The sequence below is a fragment of the Drosophila suzukii genome, chromosome X, assembly GCF_043229965.1.
Source record: "Drosophila suzukii chromosome X, CBGP_Dsuzu_IsoJpt1.0, whole genome shotgun sequence".
Taxonomy (NCBI): Eukaryota; Metazoa; Arthropoda; class Insecta; order Diptera; family Drosophilidae; genus Drosophila; species Drosophila suzukii.
This window is the reverse complement of record NC_092084.1, coordinates 14,417,052-14,443,515: the sequence shown is the minus strand read 5'-3', so window position 1 is coordinate 14,443,515 and position 26,464 is coordinate 14,417,052. Positions and strand designations below refer to the sequence as shown.

The 26,464-nt window shown below is 39.2% G+C and overlaps 1 protein-coding gene across 3 annotated transcripts in view; it reads right to left on the bottom strand.

The window, feature by feature from the left end:
- Window positions 1-23,507, bottom strand: part of LOC108018862 (uncharacterized) — a 51,085-nt gene extending 27,578 nt beyond the window's left edge. Inside the window, exons 1-2 of one of the 3 annotated variants that reach the window (XM_036819840.3) lie at window positions 23,214-23,507; window positions 20,422-20,834 (exon numbers count right to left, since the gene is read on the bottom strand). In XM_036819840.3, the coding sequence (XP_036675735.2) occupies window positions 20,422-20,717 (296 nt within the window). In that variant the 5' untranslated portion in view covers window positions 20,718-20,834; window positions 23,214-23,507. The remainder of the gene's footprint in view (window positions 1-20,421; window positions 20,835-23,213) is intronic. The other 2 variants (XM_036819841.3, XM_036819842.3) reach the window with 2 other exon arrangements.
- Between the last annotated feature and the right edge of the window lie 2,957 nt (window positions 23,508-26,464).

Below are 26,464 nucleotides of genomic sequence, written 5' to 3'. Positions count from 1 at the left end.
TTGATACTTTCTTCCATTTCAATATCACAAAGGAGTAGACTTGCTCAACGAACAAAACCCATATAAACAGATATGTATATTTAGACATCCTGGGCATGGCGTCGAACCTCTTTGGGAAATTGTTAAGGCGAGAAAGTAGAGCTCCTCGAGGGAGGGCGGGGAAATGGAAAGAAAGAAAGGTAGTTCTCGTGCATGTAAATCAATAAGCTATCAATTACTTGGCCCGAGCAAATATTGATGTGAACCTGAACGAGTGTGTTCCACATGTCGCTGTGTGCGACACTCTGTTTATTAATAACTCAAAATGCCAGCCGCCTCGGAAAATGGAGCAAACTTGTTAGCTAGTCTAGGAAAAGTCTTCGGGGCCGCAAAGCGAATTTCCCGGTAATGTATACGCACTCATTAAATGGCAATTTATGCTTTCGGGGGCACTCGCACATACTTGCATGAAAGTATTTAACGACAGTTGCCTGTTTATGGCCACAAAAACAAGTGAAAATGCACGAAACTGCCAAATCAGGGTGAAAGTTTTTGGAGCATCTTCTTCATCAAGTCCGAGTCAGCTTTAAGCCAAAGTCCTGGCCAATTTGTGTGCCAACAGGCTGCTGGATGGTGGAAAATTCGATGCAACTTAAGAGCACTTTACCTAATCACTTTCAAAGATAAGCTCATAATTACCTTAAAAACTTTTCGAATCTCCTCAAAGCATTCAAAAATTTCTTGGTTAGCCTTAATATTTAATGTTGTTATAACTTTTTATTAGGGTTTAAAAACAATAATGTACTTTATTTGAGAATTGAAAGTTATTATAGCATTAGGGATTGGTAAAGATGGTAATTTGTAGTTTATGAAGAACGAAAGATACGAAAGTGGATTTCTTCGGAGGTGTTTGAGCTGACTTAAGCCAAAATCCATTCTTAGCAAAAAAAAAACAACACTATAGAAAGAATATTTAATCAAAATGTGAAAGCTTCGCTGGTTCTTAAAATGTTTACCAGATTTTATATATATTTATGAGGAGTCCTGCGTTAATCAGTTTGGAATAAGGCGGAGCCAAGGGAGTAAGCCTTAATAATCTCGCTGGGGATATTCGGGACTTACTGGCTGTAAACTAGTTACAGACTACTAGCAATCGACTTAATTTGGGGCTCCTAATGGGGAATATTGATTGGGTTGCCGTGCCCGCATAAGTAGGCAATAGTCCCCAGTTAACTTTGGGATTTGGGCTGCCAGACGAATATTTCCGGTTTTAATTATGTCGGGGACCAGATTGCTCTACTTTCGCATATTTTTTCTGCTGCCCGAGCCTGAGAAAACAAAGGGGAATGAGGGTTAAACACAGAGCCTGGCGAGTCAAATTAGCAAACATTTTGGAAAATATTTACGCACAAAGTCTTCTCCTCCGTCAATTGGCCAAAACCCAGCGATCAAATGAGCCGCAGCTGTGTACACACAAGTCCTGTTTGTGTGCGTGGGGGTGGGTGTGTGTGTGTGTGTGTGTGTGTGTGTGTGTGTGTGGAGGATGTCGCATCCTGTCTGTATTTGTATGTGTGGGAAAGTGCCTTCAGGCATTTTGGTTGGAATTTGGAAGTTTGCCGTGGCAAACTTCATCGAAAAGGATGGGGATGTGTGCCAACAACTTAGAAACAGCTTTGAAAAACGACAAAGTTGACTGACTGTTCTGCGTTGTCTTGTGGTTTGCAATTAGACTTTCCCTCAGCTTGGTTACATTTCAATTTCAGGAAACAAAGTAGGAGGACAGAAGGTAAACGAGCCTTTTCGACTTAATAGCTATATCACGGGGAAAAGTAGCAGAAGTTAAGGCATTTGGGAATGACTAATGCAGAGCTGTCTTTTGGTTTTTTACTTAATTAGAAAAGAAGCAACGTGTAATTGACTAATTGAGAAATAATCAAATCCAGAAAATAATCAATATATCAAACCAGTTACCGATTCACCTTGTCAGCAACTGCGAAACCGCAAAACAATTTAATTGCCGCTTGTAAACCAGCCATCGTAAAAATAAAAAAGCAAAAAAAAACCTCTAAAGTGTGCAAAACAAATAACGAACGCAATCTGTCACACATCGGCCATAAAAAGGATGCCACAAAAATAGCGAAATGAGAGGCGGAATATATGGACATATGTACGCACCATATACGTTTTGATATGCACGATGACATGAAATGATTGGCAAAAATGGTTTGATGCCAACCCAATTTGCACTTCAGCCGCTTTGCTGTCCGTCCGATTGTCACGCATCGAATGCAGCGGCACGTGTCCTGGATCACGCCCCCCCGCGCCCCGCCCCCGAAATGACCACGCCCCCGGGAGCCCGCCCCCGGCAGCTTAGCAAACGCTTAGCCGAGAGCAAAGTGTAACAAAATCAGTGGCAGCACAGCCACATCAAGTAGCCGCCACCGTGGCATCGCTCTCCCATTTTAGCATTTTCCTCTTTTCGTTTCCGTTTCCGCCCGCCATGTTCCCGCATGTCCGTGTGTGTGTGTGTGTACTAGTGCGTGTCTGAGCACGTTAAGTGTGTGTGCTTTGAAGTTTTTATTTTTTACATCTGCACACAAATACAGATGCGTGCCTTCCTTTTTTGGGGTAGTGTGTTTGCTTTGCCTTTTGTTTTGTTTGCGTTAAGCCAGAAGCGAATGCAAGGAGTAGGCCGCTTGGCAGAATACCCTCGTTTTTTTCAAAGTTAACCAGCTTTTGAGGTGCGCCACAAAAAGTCCTGAAGAAAGATTACTTAGGTGGAGAAAAAAAAAACGGTCCTTTTTCAACACTTTGCCTTGCAGACACACTCAAAAGGATTTAATCTTGAGCCACTCAAAATGTTTGAGTTTAAGTTTTGGCCAGAACTTGTCATTTTAATAAATTAGTTTGAGTTGGCATACCAATTATAAAGCGGCGAAAAAGTAATTAGTACCCCTTGGATATACATAAATAGAAAACAGTTTTCCTTATACAATTATTTTTAAAAAATTCCTAACTTGTTTAAGCTAAGATTTAATTATTTATTAAGAAGAAAAAAATAAGTTTATCCAAGTTTGCTAAGAATATATATATTTCGAATTGGTACGTTTTTGCATATAATCCGCAGTCTGAAAATAAGCAATGGCACTTGAAATAAGTTAGAGCAATATTAATTACCCTGCAAATTTAATTGAAATTCCAAGATCAAATATAAAATATTTTGAGCACTGTATTTTTAAAACTGCAAACATTCTTTGGTGATCTAGACGAAACAAAAAACCTAAAAGCACTACAGGACACTGAGGCATTGTCTGCGATAGGTGAAGCACATGCTTCTTGTGAAATTGCCATTGGCAAAGAGTACACTGAAAGAAAGACTACACAGAGAGAATTCTGCCGTTCTCATTTGAGTTGAAAAAGTTCTTCAGAATGGAACGACATTTTTGAAGTTGAAAATATTTTCAATTGGCGGTATTTACATTGTTTATCTCAACAACTAAACTATTGGACCAGTCAGTAGTGTATACTTATCCAAAGGTCTTTAAGAACGAATGTTCTCAGTTTAAGAACAATGTACTTGAATATTTCTCTCTGTGCACATATTTTCCATTGGATAAGAAAGATTAGACGTCATAGAAAGGAAACAGAAATGTTGCCTAAAAGCATTTGTTCTTGGCTAATATTTTTTAATTGATTCTGACAGTGTATACATTTTCCATTTCCCCTTGCATTTCAGTTCTTTGCGTTGATTTCGCTTCATGTTTGCATTTTGCTTCGTTGGATACTTTCCCCATTTCCCCGCTTTCCTTTCGGCTTTTTCCTTTGCGAAAAGCGAAGGCGATAAGGGTCACTCGCAGGGTCCTGCCAAACAAATTAACTTACGCCTATGGCTTAAATGCGGGCAGAGTTTAACGCTCGAACGAGGACTTTGCGAGGATTTGCGCTATATATGTATGTACCTCGAGTACTCAAAAGGCCCCCAGAAGGTGACAGGACTAAGGGACCTTACGACAGGACGAGGAATTGCGAGAGACAAAATGGCATTTAGCTTCAATCGCGCGTCTAATTTGCTATGAATACAAATTGAAAATTGATTTGAAAAATGACTGAGGTAACGACATATAAATGGTTGCGATTTGCCAGGTATTTCGTGAGCCAGTCGTCCTTGTTTTTCCTTTGTCCCACAGCCCTTAAGCGGCGTGCTATTGATTTTGCTGCCCTGACCCAAATCCAGGACACACGAACGGAGCCCTGCTCCTCGTAGCATGCATAATTCACGCGCCTTAAATTGTGCCCCAACCATTTCCACCATTTTCAGTCATTTTCAGTCATTTCAACCATGATTGAAGGGCGAGTGCGAGGGGTTTTGGGAACTCGATTTGCAAGTGGCTGAAAATGTGCGAGGTGTGTGTGTGTGTGCGGCTCCAAATTAGTTTATCTTTTGATTTAAATTCCAATTAAGTCTGCCAACTGCCAACCGACTTTCATTCTTTCCTTTTTTTGGACATACACACATATTCACTTTGCCATGGGGCCACAGGGCGGATGTGGAACGCTTTGTGTGCCGAGTTTCATTAGTTTGCCCATGCGATCTGTGCACAATGCCAATGCTGGAAGTCATAGTGCTCAACATTTTAAAAATATTTATATATTTTATTATTTTAAATAAATATTTTTTATCTTTCATCATTTTCCAAGAAGACCACAGAGGTTAAATGAATAAGTACACACAAATAAATCTAGTTGGTAAAATTTACCTATGCAGTTAGTATAGTAACTATAAAAAATTGTACTTTACTAATAAAAATGGTTGTACCTATACGTATTTGTTTTTGCTTTGTTTACTATTTAATAGTTAAGCCACTATTAACATAGTCACGTTTACGTGATGTGTGTATTTTGTTATTGCAATAGTAAATAGTTTATTAACTGTCAAAAATAGTTATCCTAATGCAAAATCTTCCACACAAAAGTATGCAACAATAACTTTACAAATTTTCTCCAATATTTACTTTATAATTCTCAACTGCTTCTAGCGTCACGTACACCTAGATTCCCAAAGAACACTCTGAAAAGTTAAAACATTACTCAAAACATATATTTTCTAAAGTAGGCCTTATAGCAGGAGACAATATTCCTTTTTTGTTTAATTTATGATGATCCAATCATATTTCGAACTCGTTAAATCACAATAAATAGTCCTCAAGTGAATAAAAACTTCAAAAGCACTGTGATTGCATATACTTTATACTACTTTCCCCCAACTTTATGTATTTATAATTCCGATTACCTGGAATGGTGGCTAAAAAGTATTTGCTAATTTAACTACTTGAGTTATATAAGTTGCGAAACTATCTAAGCTAGCAATCAAACTATGCAAAAAATACAAATTAGAAAGCTTGTTTAAATAAATCCTTTTATGGAGTGGCAGCAAAAAACGGAAATGATATAACCGCAAACTGCGAGTGAAATAATTGCAGAAGGATGGCTTGCGATTATTGCATTCCCACGAGGGCATATCCTGGCAAACATGTTGACTATGATTAAGCACTAATTATGTTTGCATTCGTGTTAAAATGCTCCGCGTTATATTTGCAGTCAGTTGGGTAAATGGGTAAACAGGTGTGTGTGTGTGTGTGTGTGCAGCACACAGCACAGGTGAGATCCCGGGGGCGAGGATTCAAGGATACAAAGCCAGCGAATAGAGCTCAGGAGATAGCTGCCGCAACTACAAGGCACTCATCGCCTTGCCATAAGAAGTGGGCATCTAATTAGCAGACAGGATGGGATAGTTAATAAACATAAATCGAACAACGTTCAGGGGGCACTAGAACATCGTTAAAGTGCTTAATATAAAATTGAGTATACAAGATCTTTGGGAGGAAGATAAAACCGTAAGGGTCTCAACAAAATCTCTATTAGCGAGTTCCTACTATTATTTATTTATACCAAGCAATGTGTCTAAAAAGCTGTCAAATCGAATAAGAAATAAAACAAAATCGTAGTAGGGTCATAAAAAAAACCAATTAAATATTTATAATGAGTACTTTCGGCCCGTGCTTAATATATTTAATTCACTAAATTCCCCACACATGATATTGTAATAAAATTCCTAATGGCAAATGCCTTAGGAGCCATAATATTTAACCGAGCTTAACGCCAAAATTAGACTCCTTTGGCCAAGCGAAAATGGCTAATAACTTTTATTTGCACAGCTACTTAAGGGCATAGGCTTAGTGGATAAAAGTCTGGGCATAACTTATTTATGGCAAACAGAGCTAGATCTTTAAGGGCCTACAAAATTCAATTGGTATAGGCCTATGCCCAACATTTGGCCAAAATAAGGTCTTTAACTCTATCTAAAGCTACCTAGCAGCTGTGTTTTAGATGGAAATTTGTATGTGCAATGCTGTAACGTTTTCATAGCACACTTGGCAGCGTCTTTAATTGCCGGACTAAGGCCAATTCATTGCCGCCCTTTATGCAAGCCTCATGTTTCGTCCTTCGTCCTGCCATCCTGCCATCCTGCCATCCTGCAGATGTCAAAACAGGACCTTGCTTCCCAGCTGACAGCCTGAGCTTTTTTGGACAGCTTCCGCTTGGCAGGACTTTGGCTTTCCCCCTCGTTTCGTATTGTCCCCTTTGCTAAATTGTTGCTGAGCAGTAATCCCTTTGAGGGCTTTGCCCGAATCCAAAAACGATTATGCAAAAATGGGAATAGAAATGGGGCAATGGGATCGTCCTGATCCTGGCAGCAACTATTGCCTCGCATGAGCCTTTGTGGCGGCCACATAATTAAATACAAAATGCGTTTAATTATGAGTGGCGTGTTGGCTGAGGAGCCCCTGGGAAATATGGCAAATAAAAATGGCAACAACAATGCCCAGAACTCACACACACTCACTCTGTGTCACACAGACAATGGGGCGTTGATGCATTGCATTTTAATGATGCTGCATTGCTCCAGTTTTATTCTTTATGGGGGGTGCTGGTATCACCCATAAACACCCACTATCCAGTATCCAGTACTGCACTACCCATAGCCACACCCACTTTCACAATATCCTGCAGTCTCTGCACCCTCTCCTTAGCAATTTGATTTCAATTTCGACTTTGTTGTCGTTGATTATGCTCCGCTGCTCAGTGTTTCAGTGTTTTTCCCAGTCATTTGATTAGTGCGAGGAATTGCGAGGCTTGCGAGTAAGGATAATGAAAATAAATAGCAAAAAGTGTCGATGATGAGATTGCTTTTGTGGTCCATCTGTGTGGGCAGCAGGAAAACAATGTGCTGTCTGTGGCTATTTCTGTGACAAATAATAGGCTTAGGGGCGGAAAAACTAACTACCGTCTTCTCGTGGCAAAATAACAATCAGTGTGCTCCATTGCAGGCATAAAATTTACAATTTTCAAAGCTTTTCTTTAGTTTTCAGCCCAGCATATACTCACATTTATGTGTTCTTTTGTATTTAAGTCTTGAATAAGAGTCTCCTGCTTGGTTCATATAAAATGAAAATTAAACTTCATGTTTTATGTAATGAAATTTATTCGAAAAATGCCTACCGAAGCTAGAAAACTTAAAAAGAAAAACATAAACATGATACAAATATTGTTAACTTTACTTGAATTATTAAATATTTTTAAGGTCGCCTGAAGTTACACAGAGAGAATTCTGGCGTTCTCATCTGAGTTAAAAATGTTCTCAAAAATAAAACAAAATTTTTGAAGATGAAAATGTTTTTATTGTTCTTGAATCAAGTTGAATTGGCGGTATTTACATTGTATATCTCAATAACTAAACTATTAGTTCGGTCATTAGAGTATACTCATTAAAATATTGTTAAAGAAACTTAATTTAACTTTTCTCTTCTCACCATTTTGTTCTAGTATTTTAAGAACGAATGTTCTCAATTCAAGAACAATTTATAAGCAGTTATTAGATTTTATTTAGAACTTGAGCTAATTTATTTACTTTCCTCTTAAGTATCCCCTTTAAAATTTAGTCCCAGCGAATAATGGCAGCTCATTTAACCTTAATTAACTTTAAACAAGTTGTGTTTCGCGAAACAGAATTCATTAGGTTTCTAGAAGACATGTTTGCATTTTATTTCCTCCTCTTTCCGCTTTCTCCCTCAATTGTTTAGACTTTTTTCCACTACTAATTTGCACACATATACACAAATTTAATTTCTTGCCTGGATGCCGCTTTCTTCCTTCCACTGTGTGCACTCGGGGGTTTTTAATTATACGACACAACAAAACACCACAATAAAAAAATACACACAAGTTCACATGCGAATTCCGGCATTTGTATGCCTACCCAAAAAAAAAAAATGAAATAAATAAAGGGAAGAAGAAATTTTGGGCACGGGAGGATATGATGGCGCCACTTGGCCGCCATTGTTGTCGTGCTAAATTGCAGGACCCACCGCCCTTTTCTTCGTCCTTTCGACATTCTCACCCCCTTTTCTCATATATATTTCAACTTTTGCACATGTGAAAAAAGGAGGAAAATGGGCAGGAGATGGGAAATTTCATCCTGCCCGGCTTGGCTTTCACAACTTTCACGACTTTCACGACTCCGTGGCCTGTCACAATGGCAATATGCAGATGTCTGGCAAACCCTTATGGCCTAAACCCCCTTTCTCCCCCTTTCTCCTCCTTTCCCCCGCCTCCTCTGCCCTGGCCACGCCCCCACAACGTGACGTATGCGTACCTTTTTCATTTATATTCAAATGTCAGCAAAGCCTTGAAATCGTCACAGAAATGAAGCCAACTGAAAGGAAAATCATTTCTTTGGGCTCGAAAAATCCTTATTAATTAAGTCACATTTCCAAATCGTTGTAAAAATGTCTAATGATTCAATTTTGTTAATTAGAAACACCCTCAGCTCGAGTAACTAATTAAAATTATTAGGGGTTTTTTTCCTAAAAAGGTCACACAGATTTGAATCCTTTTTTCTAAAACCCATTTAGTTGACTGGCTAAATATCACAACTAAGCAATTGGCCCAGGATACACACAAATTTTGCAATACTAGAATATTATTTTATGTCTTTTCTCTACCAAAAACCTCTTGAAAATACTCATGGAAATATTTCTAGTTGAAAATTCAGACGACATGCATAATTTTCGAATGTCTTTCGGCTGGAACATATTTGATGTGGAATTATGGCAGGTCCTAGAAGCCCCAAAGTGCGCAAAGCATATCAATATCGAGCCCCAGGGAGCGGAAGTGGGGACAGGATAGCAGTTGATTCCGAGGCATTAGAGGCGAAACAATTTAGAAAAGGCCCACAACGAGGATACCCTCTCGTCTCCTGATGGGATGCAGTCGTCCTCCATGGAGGAGGAGTACCAGGAGGGGGTACCAGGAGGGGTACCAGGAGGAGCTACCAGGAGGAGTGCCAGGATTAGGCTGAGGCCGAGAGGACGTGCATGTTCATTCTGTTTACTGGGAGCCCTCTTGGACGGCCTGTTGCATATTTCATGGCGCCTCAAATGAAGCACTTAAGCTGACAACATCTCGAGCGACCCAGTCATGGGCGTCCTAGGAGGGGGGCACATCAAATAACTGCCTGCCCTGACAGGGCACAGTGGAAGAAGAGGCAGAACTTGACAGTACTTTGAAATATCTCCCAGATCTGTCAACATTTTCCGCACTTATCTAGTCATCTAATAAATTTAATTGAATTTGTATTTTGTAATGAAGGACTCTCTGGTGATTTGTTTTCTATTTTGTTTTTTATTAATTAAATATTAAAATCTACAAATTAAAAATGTCTGCATGTTGTTTGATAAACTAATTTTTGCAATGCTAGTCTTGGTGACAAACCACATTTAAATCTAAATGCCACTTTAATTTTAAAATAAAACTTAAAAAAGAGCTAGAAATGTATATATATAAAATATACAAATATTTTTGTACTATGCAGAGTGATTATTAAATAGATCAAGAAATTCATAATTTAATTGTAGATGTTGCTGAGGTGTAGGTATAATGTTAATAAGATAAAGACCTCAAATACAAAGAGAAGGGCCCGAAGTATTACTTATTACTAATAACAATAAGTTATTAGATAGGTTCCACTCATTTTCTGCTTTTAAGACCACTGTGATATATATGAAACTGGCTCAGGAACATCGGAATTGCGAACGCATAATCTACCTCGCTTTCGGGAAACACTTGGGATGTCGCGGCTTATTAAATAAATACCTCCTGCATCTGCAGGATGGAAAAGGATCTGCAAGTAACTCAGGAACTGTTAACCAGAACTAAAGTTACTCCCCAAATAAATATGAAAGTTAACAAGATTACATTTTAGGGTAGTACCAAATAAATCTTCGCCATGACTACACTCAGAAATTTAAATATTCGTGATGAATTCAGCAAAAGCAGAAGGCACTTTAAATAAAATCACAAAATATTTATACATAACTTGTTTCAATAAGGAGTACACATTTCTCACACAGGCTTTGCTTGTGGGTCTTGAGAATATCAGATCAAATGGATGTGCTGTTTAAAAAGTAAAGCCAGCATAATACAATCAACTGTTCAATCACAGGGAAACTCGATGAAGCATTTAAGATTGAAAGGCCTGCTTAAGTGGCCAGGACTCTACTCATCCCTGTCCTCATCCTCATCCTCAATCTCATCCTCATCCTTATTGGGTCACTCATCGATTTTCGGATAGGAAGAGTTGAGAAATGGCCGCAGGCGAGCGCCAAAGTTCACAGCGAAATCATTTCATCAAGAAATTGGCCTCGGCCTTAACAACAAATTGGCCCCAAACAACGGGGCCCAAAAACTTAAAAAACAACTCCAACAACCATCGAATCCAATAAAGGCCAACTGAATAACAACGGCAATAAATGAAACACGAAGGCGGCGAGGAAAACAAAAAACAGAAACAAAAACAAAAACAAAACGAGAGGGAAAACTTTTAAGTACGCTATTAATGTTTAATTCGAGTTATTTAAGTTGGGCACTTAATTTAGCCGGGTCCAGATGCGTCAGGAATGGAGTGGAATACTGCTGATATAGTTATATCCCCACCTATTCCCATTCCCATTCCCATCCCAATTCCAATACCCATTCCCCATTCCCATTCCGAAAAAAACCCACTCGACTCTACGGTGCGTGACCTTTTCTTATTAAATGTTAATCATAAAAGCCCAAACCAAATGGCCCGCTGCCCTCTAGAATGGTGAAAATTGAACTGAAACGGGCTTATCGCCTTGTCTGCCACGCCCCCAATCCCATTCCAAATCCAAAACGCCCCCCCTTTTGGCCAATGAAGTTGTCTTATAATCCGGTAATTAATTTCTGCGGTCTCCGGAATTGCGATGAGGATGGAGGAGGATGGCTCCCAGGGATGAGGGATGGGCCGGGTCTAATGAAAGGCAATGAAAGTGCCCAAGTGACAGGATAACAAATTAATAAACTTTCGGCTGCGGCAACAGCTCGTGAAATTCGACTAGAAAGCCCTGCCATTGATCATTCTAGCCAACTGGCTACCACATAGTAAGAACATGGTAAGAACACCCAAACAAATAGTATTGCACTTCAAAAAATTTTAAATCCTGATTTATATATAATTTTAGAGTTCTTTTAATGAAAATAATAATATAAATAAGTAAAATAAAAAAATATTTAACACAAAACCCTTCAAAGAATACTATTTTTAAGGAACATTTAAAAAAAAACACATGGTTAAAATACTTACAAAATAGTTTATAAGAACAAATAGTATGAGCCAACAATAAACATCATTTATGATGTTTGAATTTAGATTGGGGAGTACGTACCCAAAAAAAATTATGTTTTTGAAATACATCAAGAAAATTTAAAAATTATGGTAAAAATAGATACATTGACCAAAAGGGATCCCTATGGTGTATTTATTTTCTTTATGTGTATCCTATATGATTGATTTTTTGCAGTTATTACAACTAATTTAAAATAGAATTATAACACTTTTTACCATAAATCCTATTCTGTACACAACAACCTTCTAAGTCGTATGATCCTATATTCAATATCAATATATTCTCAAAAAGGTTACAATCCAATTGTATTTTTTCTTTCCTCTAATTATGTTTCCTCCTTTTGAAGCCATCACAAATATTTCAGCGATCTTAAGCAATAGCTTTACAGATTTTTCTATGTGTCCCTAAAACTTTGGACCTGCCAGTACTGTCTGCACCCAGCTCCGTTTCATTGGCTCCGAATTGTTTCTGACAGGCAAGCTGTTGCCAACGTTCCAGCCTCGTAAAAAGTGTCCTTGAAAATTTGTCAATTTTTTCCGGGCAAGGGAACTGCAACAGGAATCGCAAGCCAAGGTATTTTTCAGGCTGAAACGGCATCATGTGGCCCAATTAGGGCTAGAAATAAGCATCGTTGGCTTATTGCCTATTTTCCAGGACATCAATGTGTCAACAGGGAACCACCGCAAAGCATATGCACTCCATTCAAATAGTTCTCAAAGGCCCTCAATTGTAAAGGGTATTTTTTACACCCGCCATTGAATTGCTAATATTGTCAGAGGTAAAAAAAAATAGTAAAATAAATAAACTACGTTCCCAGAACTAGAAATGTTCAGATTTGCATCGTTATTCAGGGATTACGGGTGTAGTTGAAATGTTTGAACGGCAAATAAATGACTGCAATTAAAAACGGCTTCGAAATGATGTTGTAGACGTGCGACTTAACTTTGTTTCCACGAACAATCCTTTGTGTTGGCCTTAATCCGACAGATACTGGCTGCGTGACCATTGGCCAGAAGCATAGATATGCAAAACTGGCCATCGGGGGACTTAGTGATGGCTGGAATGCTTCTGGCAGCCACTTTTTGCGGGCCAAAAGGAAGAAAAAAAAAGTACCGGCGATTGGGTCAAAGCACATATCTGGTTAAATCGTTGTTTGGCTATCTGGTTAAGACAGCGGCCACCTGCAGTTTTTCACTTTTCTTTCATTTTCCTGGAAGGGGGGGGGGGGGGGGGGGGGGGGGGTGTCAGCCAACTGCACAAACAAATTAACAAACTGCGTGGAAAACAAGTGGGTGCCACTGAAAATGAAACTGACTCGGAATCGTTGGAGGAATCGGTGGAGGAATCGGAATCGGAATCGGAAGAGGAATCGGTCGAGTTATGGGAATTGAAAGCGGAAACGAAAACGGAAATCGCCGGAGCAACCGATGATAAAAGGCGAAAAGTGCAAAACAGCAGCTGCAAGTGACGCGGGCACCGACTCAAGGACTCGTTGAATCAAGGAAGCGAGGACTCAAGGACTCAAGGACTCGGACGGCAACAGGCAACAGGCAACAAGACGGGAATAATATTTGTTGCGCTTTGCTCTTCGCCCGGCCTTCCCGTGTCCAGTGTCCAATGTCCAATGTCCTTTTGTGAAATGTCAATCGCTGGTTTTCAAAGTCCTTGGACCTGGCTCTTCTTTTTTTCATTCCCCGCCAGTGCTGCCATTTTTTCAGAATACAATTTCTAAATATAAGGACATTTTTTCTTATTTTAAAGGCGATTTAAGTTCACCCTTAAGAATAACTTTCTTGATTTAGGAAAAAATTTAGGATTATATAATATCTGAGTATTTAAAGAGGCTTTAAGTAGTCATTGGAATGCAAAGATTTTCTCTATAGCAAAAGAAAGAGGAAATCTTTTTAAAACTATCTTCTCTTAGGGGCGATTTAAGTTCACCATTTTCTAAACTTAAGAATAACTTTCTTGATTTATGAAAAAATTCAGGATTATATAATATCTGAGTATTTAAAGAGGAGTGAAGTAGTCATTGGAATGCGAAGATTTTCTCTATAGCAAAAGAAAGACGAAATCTTTTTAAAACTAGCAAAATTTTAATTTGGTTTATTGTAATAATTTGTAATAATTGCTGTATTTTCAATTACTTCAAATGCATTTCTCCTTCAAATAACACTAGAATATTACGTATACGCATAAATAAAGAAGTAGTAGTGGGGCGGTTAAAAGATCACTAAATATTTGAAATAGCTATTGAAATCATTTAAATTGAGCAAAAAATTTAACGTATGAGTAAAAAGTGTCTCTTATGTTTCCATTCTGACCTTTTAAAATTCTTGTAGCCCTTTTTTTCCCTTTTTTTTGGATGTTCTGTGGTGTTTTTCCATGTGACCGCTGGCAGCACTGTTTCCCCACTTTTTTTCACGCAACCGGCTACATTGTCACACACACTCGCTCCACGCACTCAGCCTAATCGATAGCAATCAATACATTTTGTGGTCCACTCCGAAAACTGTTGCACACTCCCGAGTTCCACGGGGTTAGACAAACTCGGGGGTTGAATGTCCACCGGCATTTTCACCTGGGATATGCCCCAACTTCAAGGTGTTCTAGCCACAAGGGAAAAAAATCCCGGTGAAAGTCACGGCCCAAACGGATTTACTCACCGCGGGTTACGCATTAATTTTGGCCAACACCTTTTTTTTCTGGTTTTCTTGTTCCCGGTCACAATGCGAACACAGTTCTACCAATCACATTCATATCTATTTATTATGTCGCACTCCGTCGGGGGTTTCGACCACCTACCAGCTGTCTATTGACCAAAAATCCACAATCTATTGGTATTCGATGGTGTGAATTCCATTTTTTTTCAGCCACCATGCGATGCTCTTTCAGTGGTTTTTATCGGAAAATTTAAAAAAGAAATCCCTATTGCATTTTCTTATTTAAAATACCCTAACTTAACCATACAAGTTCATAAGTAAACAGATTTTACAATCATTTTTGACTTGAAAACTCTTAAGTTATGTTTGAAAAACGTGATTCTTAGCCTTAGGAATGTGAAAAGAAATTGTTTTTTATATTTTCCTTAATGTAAAAATAGTATTTTCAAAATAACTATTTTATTTTTTTAATTCAGAAAAACCAAAAAGGTATGCTTACAAGTTTATAAGTATACAAAGTCAACTTGGAAATATTTAAATTAAGTTTTTAGGAAGAAAGGTGAAGTTGAATTTTTAAAACTGAGCCAAAAATGTTCTATATTACTATTTAACTAACTAAAGCAACCCTTCAATTTATCCGATGGTATTGAGCTCACAGGTGGTTCCACCGGATAGTTTGTCCCTTTTTTGACAACAATCATCTGGGATTGGATTACAAGCTGATGGGCCAACCAATTCTACCCCTTGACCGAAGGGTGTGATAATAAAGGGAAAATCGAAAGAGAGCAAACCGAATGACAAAATTTCAATGGCGATTTATTACCGCCACCAACGTCAACCGTATCTTCGCATGTGGGTTACATGGAATGGGATAGTACTCGTATGTGGCGTGTGTGTTTCTGCTTTTGTCGTCGCACAAAAATCGATGGTGCTGGCCGCACCGAAAATAAAGGGCAGAAAACCCAAAAAAAAAAAATTAAAGGGACCAACAAGTAAGTATATAGTATACAATGAAGTTTATAAACTTATTTTGATCCTAGCCAAAGACTTGTATCTCAGCACACAGTTGGTAATTAGTCGGTAGTTTCACAGGCAGAACTCGGAGATGGTATTTCTGCCGTTGATGTTTCGCCATCGTCTGCTGTGACGTCAGTTGCTAACCGATGACCAAAGGCCCAGTTATAACTAGTCGGATGGGCCGGGCTAGAACAACTAGAAAACAGGGCGTACACAAAGGGCGTCTGTGCCTGACGGCCCACAAAAGGCCTTTGACATGGGCGTGTTGCAGCGTAAAAGCAGCCCATCGACCAAAGGGAAAACGCACTTTTAATGAGCCACCCAGACTAATCTTGAAGTCGAACTTTTTTTTTTACTTTCAGTAGCTCAAAGGAGAGGATGGACAGCAAACATTGTCTTGACGTAGAAGCGCCTCTACCTCTATATATCAGCAAAAAAATACAATCAATGCCTTTGAGATATGCACTACAAATTATCCCTTTATCCGGGCTAACATACCATAGCCATATGTACTCAGAGTATAAGAGTTAAATTTAATTTTTGTGAAGCTGACAACATAAATTTGCCAGAGCTTATGGATAATGGGTGTTACAGCTTAAGCGTCGAGACAACGCGTCGTATACTTAATGCGTATACGTTATGGCTGTGACCACAAATGGCAGTAGCTAAAATTGAAAAGCAACTGGGCAAATGAGTATTTCAAACTTTGATCCCTCATGCTGGACATTGTTACTTGTGGTCGATGGCATGGCTCCTTTTTGTCGCCTTTTCCGGTGGCCAGCTCCTCCTAAGTAAGGGTAAGATGCCCTTGTGGTATTCCGGCATGCGTTCAACACCGTTTGTGAATCCCGTCACGTTTCTGGGTTTTACTTCAAACACCATTTTGGCCAATTGCTTCTTCCGCCTCCGAGTCCTCTGTCCCCCCGAGTCCTGCAAGGCCTTTAGAACCATAGTTCTGCTCTGTCATGTTTCAGAAGTTACATTCTGGAAATGTATTTGCTTGGGAAAGAATCATTTGTGGGATTTTCCAACTGATTTCTCTATTCAAATACAAATAGTGTGGATTTGTGGATGATTATTTTATTTTATTTCAAGTTTACCAAAAGGATTTGGAATTTCATTACTACCACAAAATATTAAATTGCGAATAGGGAAGAAATCTTTTTAAAATTTTTCAAGTGATTTTTCTATACAAATATTGTTTATTTGATTTGTTCCTAACTTACCGGAAGAATTTAAAATGTTTTCTTTGTTGTTTACTTTTTGGATAGCTTGCCAATTGTTCAAGAATTACCACATAACTTTCACAACTAGGCCAAGTGCATTTGCAGGTCCCATTTTCGGGAAATTCTGCGTCAAAGCTCAGCACCTTCAACCTTTGGGTTCGCTTGGGTGGAACTGATTTCGCTGCCTTCCACTCCAATCGCTCCACATGCATGTCCACATTTACATCCACGTTCACATTTACATCCACATCCACATCCACTTCCACGTTCACATCCACATCCATGTCCGCATCCGCGTCCGCGTCCTTGTGCGTTTAATTGTGGCACTGTCTGTTCCACGGCGCACAGGAGTGTGCATAAGTAGTCAAGGGCACGTGGTGGGGTCAAGTTCCGGTTTCTGGTTCTCGGATTGGCCTTTCTGAATGCCAAATCCCGCTGGGAACTGAATAGTGAGAGCTGGGAACATCTAACGTGCCGCGTCCAACGGATTCTGCAACCGTAAATCACTGGTTACAGAACTGCTGCCATAATCGCAGTCACGGCCAGATTCCCGGGGAGCAGAGACCCTCTATTGATTAGAAATCACATTCGCATTCGGACTCGCATTCGCATTAGCTTCCTGTTTGGTCAATTGAATCCGATTCAATTGTGTGAACTGTTGATTGCCAGCAGATGTCGATTTTCATACGTACACTAGTTCCATTTTCCCCCATTGAGCCGGCTTAAGTATGCCATACCTGTCCCGATTCTGATTTTGATTTTGATTTTGAGGGGTGCTCAACACCCACCGAAAAAGTCTCGAGTTGAGGAAACTTTATAATTCGCAGACGGCCCAAAATATGCTGAGATACAAGGACTCAAGGACACGAGTATACAGATAGAGAGATACAGATACAAGCTGCCAGCTTGAGGCTCCCATAAAAAAGGATTGGCAACGGAAGTCGACTGCCATCCACGACTTCATACAAATTGTTATCAGTGATCCATTGGATCCAGCTTGGATATTTACTGCCTCCCCCGTCTTGGAATAAAAATGTGTGCTCATCCACTTGGCAATTCTGTGAAACAATTGGGCTGCCTCCGTTTGTAATCTTCATAAATAAAGCGGATTACGGAATATTTTCTGTCTAGATGTTGAGTGATTGAATGTGTTTCGCCTGTGCTACCAAGAATATTATTTTATTTTAACATAAGATCTTTAGAATGTAGAATTCTATGCCCAAAACTAGATTAGGCTAATATTTAATTATGATTTTAGGAAGAAATATGTATATTCCAACTAGGTCCTGTATCTTGTTTGCTATCTACAAGTTTCGGTGATAATGGCAGTAAGTCAGCCGAGATTCATCAAAATATGCTAAGCAGCTAATAACTAATAATTTCCATTAACAATTTGGCAGGGCTGAATGGCAATCGGGAGTGGAGAACATGGAGATTCATGGGTTTCCATGTCCTCATCTGGCAGCCAGCTCACGTGCCATGTCCGAAAGCCAGGGGCTCATTGTCAATTCCGAATACATGGCAAACTGAGGGGAGGACGAAGGGACCCCATACAGTACCCACTATACAACCTTGCTTAAAGATATGGTTAATGCTCGGGCAGCAATAAATCGTGGGATTTCGCCTGAAAAATCATCGGAAGTTCGAGGACGAAGATGGGGATGGATGTCGGGATATGGATGTCTGGTGAAGAGTTGTTAATTATGCTGTCAAAACTCTCTATCGAGGGGGGTAACCGGATGTGCCCTGACAATGTTGACTATCGCCGCGTCCCCTGAAGCAGCCAACCATCCCAACAATTGATGTGCATAAAGTCAACAAATGGTGTGACACCTGGGCCAACCCATTTTATGATAACTTGCCATCGCAGCGGAGCAGGATCAGGATCAGGACCACATGGTTCGATGTCCCTCCAATTAGGTATTTAATTTTTTAAAAACACATCAAACAGAATGCTCAGCTAAGTGTCAGTTGCAGTGCTGAATGATGCTGAGTGCCCGGAATGAGGCAAGGATTGAGTGCGAGGCGATGACGAGGTCCCCGGGGCAGACCGGAAATGAAAGTCAGAGGAGCAGGGGGAGCTCAGCCGGAAGAAGAAACAGAGCAGCTCTGAAGTTTCAAGGGGAAAACACGGTGGAAAACAGGTCGCAACTTTGTGGAGAGGGCCTTGCGCAACTTCAAATGGGATTTTCCTTTCCTAATTGACCCAAATGACACAGAAACACACTCAGACATTGAACTCGATTCGATTATTGAAGAGGCTAACTTTAGTAATGTATAATTCCGACTTAGTTGCAAGTAAAGTATGTGAAGTGCAGAAAATAATGATGGGATAATAATTAGTTTCCATCATTTCCAAATAGATTTAAGCAAATGAAAAGTTATTAAATATAGCAACTGAAGGGAAAAAAAAATGGTATAATAATAGTAAAGGGATTACGTCCCAAAAATTGTTTTAGAATTTATGCTTCTTGATTTATGCACTGTATAGTAAAGGCAGTATATGATTAAACTGTCACTAAAATATACAAAGTTTTGAGCACTGTTTAGTTATAATAAAAGTGGTGTCAGTAATGTGGAATTTATTGTATAAGTAGGGTGCTGCTGAATCAATTCAAGGAGACCATGAGCTATGCTTTAGAAATAAATTTATGTTGATCCGGTCATAAATTATACTGCGATAGGGGCAGATTAGACAAGGAGGGCCACTGCACAATCAGGTGGTAATAGGTTCCACAGAGATAAGATCTGTCATTTTATCCCTATAAACTACAAAGCACACATCAACACAACTTCGCTCCTAAAATTATTTTAGTTTTGACAATATTAATTGAAACTTTTTGATGGATTGCCACACTTTTCATTTTGTTCTTATTATTTAACCCATCCATTGTTAGTCTCAGGTTATAAATATGCCGACAGGCAAAATAACACCCAAGTAAGAGGGACAGAAAAGGGTTCCGTTTCAGGTTCAGGTTCAGAATACCCGGAACTGGGGATGTCAGGCCTACTCCATGGAGAATTCCAAAAAGATTTTGTTACCCGAGTGCTTTAAGGTGCCATTGGGGAGTGGCTGTTGTCTATTTATAAAGCTTCCCTAATTGAAGACCCCACAAAATGCAAAATGTGTTAACTCGTTTTGGCCCAGGTTAAAGAGAGGTTGGGTGGTTCGGGATGAGGCTTAGGATCTAAAGAGAGGGTGCACTTAAGGTAAATCACTCAGAAATCTTCAAGAGATTCCATAGTTCGCTTTTGGAAACATTGTTTTAACCTTGAGTTATTTAAACATTGGCAAACTCTACAATAATATCATACATTTTGTAATGCATTTTATACTATGAGATATGATGATAAGTTTTATAAGATTATATAGTTTTATATATTATACGGGTGTGTGTTTGATTTACAATATAGGATACCTAGAGCTGTACAACTTAGATTAGCTTTCCTTGTTTGATGGGGGATGAATCTTGTTAAAATGTTGATATTAAGCGTTAGCTGGATAAAATATGATTAAAATATGCAGGTAATGTGGGTAATATTAGTAGTATATACATATATACGCATGCTACTATATTGTAATTAGGTTGATATCATTCCGTGGCCAGTTGGCCCAGTTCCCTTCTTTTTTGGGCCAGACTTCCTTGGCATCGCATGCCCAATTAGCTAATGGATATTGACAAGGACGCACAGAGTGCGTGGATGGATGGATACGAAATGGGAAGAGGTGGGAATGGAGATGGAAATGGGATCGGAATCCGCTTGACTCACCTGTCGCCATGGGAGTCCCTGTCCCTGTCGCGTTCCAGTTCCAGATCCGTGTTTGGGTTGGCCGGAGCAGGTGCTTCCGAGCCGGCTCCTTCGGTTCCGGCTGCCGATCCCGATGCCGCCTCCTCCTCCTGCTCCTCCACTTCCGGTTCCGGTTCCGGCGGAGATCCGCAACTGCCATTCCGGCTGCTCGGAGGCTCCTGCTCCTGCTCCATTTCCTCCTGCTCCATCTGCTCCTGCTCCATCTCCTTTTGCCCCTCCTCCTCAACAACCTTGCGTCCTTGGTTCTTTTCCGACATACTTTCACCTCTTTCCTTGGGTCCTGCTGATAATGGACGGCTCCTTTCCAGGTCGCGTTGAAACGGTACAGAGCAGAGATGCCCAAGTGTTGTAATTGTTTTCTAATAAAGTCGCTGCTGCAGCAGGTATCCAGTCAGAAGAAACGAACCGAAACGAAACGAAACAAAACAATGCCATGCGAACAAAGGGAAATTAATGTAAATTAATTGCCTAGGCTGGGGGAAAGCCTCTTACATCCCCCAACCCCCCACCCCCCGCCAACTGCCAACCGCCATTTCTTTCCGCTTTCTTCTGCCTGTTGTTGTGGTCTTGATGGTCGGACCAAATTAGCCGCAATATTAAAAAAAAAAAGAAGGGAACTTCCCCCTTTCTTTTCCTTGAATTATGGCAAAGTAGGTGGAGGTGGACTATAATAACTTTTTAACGCTTCGGGTAAGCAAGTCGTTAGGAACTGGATCGAAAACCAGACAGGTTGGCCTGAGAACACAGCCCTTTGTGATTCTGTTTCTGAGATTGCCTTTGAGAAAATCAATCATCGTGGGGCACCACTTTAAATTAATAAATTCTAAAGGGAAAATCATAAGCATCATAAACATAATAATCCCTCAGTTAGGCTTCGCAGAACCTACATAACAAGCCAAATTCTTGTGTTTACAGATTGGTAACTATCTAACAAAATATACAAAGCTATCCTCTCGAAACTAAGGATACTACCAAAAATGCCTTATTATTCAAACTCAAATAGATTTGCAACGGTAAATTGGAGGTTCCCAATATTTTATAATACTATAAATAAGTGAACAAACTATACAACCTTACAGGTTCTTTTGTGGCATACTATGTGATATTATTCTAATGGAACTATAGTTCCTTATTTTACTCAATTAGATACATTTTTTTGCCAGATACAGATGAGTTTTCCTGATTTTGACCCAGTTTCCGGATAAAGCTCCTCACAACCATTGAGGTAAGGCCGTGAAAGGGCTAAAAGCCGGTGGCGGTGCTGATGGACAAGAGGCTTAATGCGTCAACAATCCGCCGATTACAATTGATCAACCATAGCAGATTATAGCCACCACATATATGAAGTGCAAAGAGTTCGAGCAGACCGTGAAAAGTAATTGGAGCACAAGTATGAACGTTATAATACTTGTTAATGATTTATTTGGGAAAAATATATACCTTGCATTCAATTCGATTTGGTATTTTTCATTTCCATTATTGGTTAAACTTTCTTCAAACTTTCTTCTTATAAAGCAATTAAGTAGAGCGTTTACTTAGTAGTAGTAGTTTCAAAAAAACAATTCCCCTTCGGTAGCCTATATGTTTTTATATACACAGTGAATAAATCTTGATAAGATATGATGATCATGTTGAGAAAATTCAGTATCACTTCTATCTAGATATAGGTTTGCTCTCTTTTTATATTTCAGAGACATTCAATTGCTATCTCGCTTTCACCCAGAGCAAGAGATAAAAATTATAGTAAACAAGGCAACCATGCAATTATCAAATGTATCCCTATGAGGGTTTTCTCTGTGTGTTATTTTGCACAAAATACTCATGGCTGAACTCTCAAATTAGGAATCAAACTGGCTGGCTGGCAAAGCCGATTAGATTAGGCCGAAAAGCGGTTAGTCATGGTCGCTAATGAACTGCTCGCCGACCGGCGTAATTGTAATTGGCCAGGGCAAACAAAGCAGACGGTAGCCGATAAGTAGGCAACACTTAATCGAGACCAAAATATGGCATTGGCCATGCCCATCAGAATACCGGAAAGACCACAGAATGACTTCTCCCATGGTTTTTCTTCACAACCCAGTGGTTTCTGCGGGATTCCTCGGAACATAAATGAGAATTTTCACAGCATTTGCATATGAATGATTCACACGGCCATGCATAACAAAAGGCCATGGGCAGGGCGGACAGATAAATAAAGTATAAAATGGGCGGGGGATACTCGGTGTCCCGTGGTGCCAAGGAAACGGAAAACTGGAAAACTGGAGCTTCTGTTTTAGGTGACACCCCACCTGGACCACCGTTCGCCATCACACGTCCTCATCAAATATGAAAAGGCAACGAAAATTAACCCAGAAACACAAAAAAAAAAAAAACAGAACCCGAACCCGGAACCCGGAACCCGGAACCCAAACAAGAGCTGAAGGAAATAACGAAGCAAGCCAAACCAAACCAAACCGAACCGAAATGAAATAAAATTTTCCGCATAGGTCTGCATAAACTTCATTCACCTCGAAAGAGCCGAGGCAGGCAGAAAAAGCAATGGCTTATAATAGAGCTGGCCGGACACAGGGGGACTAGGGATACCTGACCTCCGACTTTCCCGCTCGGCAGCTGCTTTGTTGTAACTTATTTCTGATTTTTTTTTTTTGTTCAAAAAGAAAACCCCTCAAACAAACTTTTCATAACACGCACGCACTTTCAAAAAATAAAAAAAAATACGACACCAAATGGGGGGGGAGAACCAGAATCCAAACCTTGAATTTGGTCGATTTCTTCAAGCACGCGACAATGTCTTTTGGGCACCAGAAAACTGTTGTTATTGTTTTGGGAATTTGGAAAATTTTGATTTTTGGTTTATTTTTTATTTTTCAAATTGGTTTAGATGTCCGATTGGCTGGCTAAAGTGCCTTAGATTTCAGTTTTTTTGGGCTAAAGATCTGATTCAGATTCTGATTCTGGTTGTGATTCAAAGTCTGACTCTGATACTGATACTGCTCCACACTTCCTCGACACTTCCGGTGCTCGGCTCACGGCAATCGTAACCGACTATGGCTGAACAGGAACTGAGTCGTCTTGTCAGAGGACGCGCTATTTTAAATCGGCCAGCGCACTGTTGCTTCCCTGTTAACTGGGTCAACAGCGGTTTTGGCCAGCTGTTGCTAACAGCCGGACCTGTTACTGCCACTCCGAAAGCTTTCTCCGAAAAGCTCTGGCTGGAAAATGGGTGGGAGGGGGTTCTCCTTTGGAGTTTTCTCCAACAATTTCGGATAAATCAAGCTTCACTTACCAATTAGGCCTTGCTTAAAAACTAATTAACTAGGGAAATCATTTGAGAAATTCTCACAATTAAATATATTTTAAAAATTAAATGTGTGGCATTTTCAAGAAAATGAAAGTTTTCAAGAAAAAAGTTAGTAAACTAAGTCAATTAAATTAAACCATGACTTATAAGCTTCAGCACAGAAAATTGAATCTAAATGTTTTTTTAAATATTCCATATATTTTTTTTAATTTTCAAAATTACACTTATAAATTTCTTCTTGAAAGGCATTTTCAAGAAAGATCCCTTCTTGAAAAAGTACACTTTTAATCACCCTTTTCTCATTAGAATCCCTGACTTGTATTCCGACTTGGTGACTGTTTATTATTAAGAAAAAGGGCAAGTGTATAAGTTAAGAAATTGTGAATTCATGGTTGGCTGCCGTTAAAGCAAAATAAAAAGTAATTTCACTTGAAAAAGAAAATTACGAAACAAATATGTCAATGGTATTTTCACAAAAGAACAAGCTTGACTCTTTAAAGTAAGACAGTTTCAATGCTTCAAGACCTATTTACATTTTGTTAAATAAGCTAAAAGAGGGAATTGTTCATATAAATTACAAATTAACCATTGCGAAAAACATAAAATATAAGTTTTTTATAAAAGTAAAATATATATAAACGTTTTTTACCAAATAGAAACAACCTTAATAAAAGAAGGCCAATATAAAAACTTTTCCCTGATTTTACAATACGTTTTTTTTAGTGCTTAATAATGGAATATAAACAGCAGCAGGAGTCTGGATTATTAGCTCGCCTGTGGAGGCGCTAAAATGCAGCTAAACTCGAAAGTCCAACGCTGCGTATGCTTGATAATTCAGCCCTTGGTACGCCTTCTTTTATTTTCCGACAGCAAAATAAATACTTTTTTGGCCACTTGCAGTCGGGCAATAAATCATCATCAATGACAATGGGCCGCTACATCAGCTGCCTCTCAGTTCCGCCCAAAAAACGTTAAAAGTGAAAACATAAAACATATAAACTTTGATGGTTCTAGCACTCTTTCTGTTTCTTTCTTTTTTTCAAACGTTTGTGGCTTTTGGCGGGCTTAGAGAACGGCAGCTTTAGGTTCCCACCAAATACGAAAGGGAGTTTACCATCCGAGGTCATGTCCGGTTTGATGTCCTGACATTATGGCCGCAATCGTTAAGCTCCTATGTTACTTTGTGACCATTTTACGAAGCCAAAGAGACAGGACTAGCAGAAAACCAGGAAACCAGGACTGCTCACATGAACTTTTTCAGGGTTAGCATCCGCGGAAATTATGATTGCACGTACCTCTCATCACCCTAAAATTACGATAAAAAAGGCTTCTGCTCTAGGTGCCTTTTACACAGTTTAAAAGTAAATTGCCCACAAAATAGGGCACATGTTTTTTTTAAATCAGGAAGTGTTTCCCTTGTATTTAAGTAAGTAGGGATTTGATAAGGATATTAATAAATTATTGAAATTTAAAGATGTTATAGATATTTTATCATATATTGAAAGTATTTGAATGATTGTTTTGATATATATCTATAGTTTGATGGATCAATAATAGCATGATATTAATTAATGTTGGTAACTGACGTTTTTACCATTCTACAAGGGTCTTTAAGGAAGCCAAGGGATTTCACTAGGTAAAATTTAATTCTTTCCACAATATGGCGCTCCATTCAATGCAAAAAAAAGCGCTGCAAACAGACAATAGGATGGTAAAAACTAAAACCAGAGGAAGACCTTTTGTTTTTGCCACCTTTTGATAAGAGGTGAGGGAAATATACTGGTTCACTGCTAATTAATTCTACGGAATTGCAAAACTGCTGCTGGAAAAATAGAAATAAAACCCCTTTGTTTGCACACACGAGCCCACAAGTTGTCAAAACAGTTTACTGTCCTTAGTCGTGCACTTTGTTTATGCCAGCTTACTACACACTTTATTTATGCTCAATCATGGGGTTCGCATAGCACATATTTCAAATAATATTTTATTTGCTTTTTGGGGGGCGTTGGAGTTCGGTAGATGGTTGGCTTTGGTGAGTACAAAAAGTTTAGAATATCCCGTCGCTATGCGATGCAATAAATCATGACCAGGTCCAGGGACATTTCAATTCCGTTTATTTTGTTTCTGTGCCGGTTCTCCCTTTTATTTTTGTTACAAAATCAGACTTTCGGCAGGGGGGCAAAGAAATTTGACGAGAGGGAGATAAATAAATTCAATTTTGGCAATGTAAATCAAGAACTGCTTTTGGGGTCAGGGGCGGGGTTATTGGAAATCGGAATGGGAAGAATGGGGATGATGACCTTAGGTAGGACGAATGAAATTAAAAGCACAAAGCCGCAGAGAAATTCAATCAGAAGCAAGAATGAAATCCATGTTCGGGTTACCGACTCCATAGTTTAGGTGATGTAATATTATGTTTCATTTGAATATTTTGAAGCATATTTAAAACCAAACTTAAATTAGACAGCTACAGTTCATATAGGCGATTTAACATACGTTTTTTTTTTTAAAATAGGGGTGTATGGGTACTTAGCATTTTTCAATTAGACGTCGAAGGTGAATTAAGAACTTTTATTTTAATTGGATAACATGTGTATACAATTTATACACAAAACAAATATTTTTCACATTAATTAAAATATTTTTTTTGCCTGACAATCTTAATGTTTTGTATCTAATATTATGTTTTTTTTTGTATTTTGT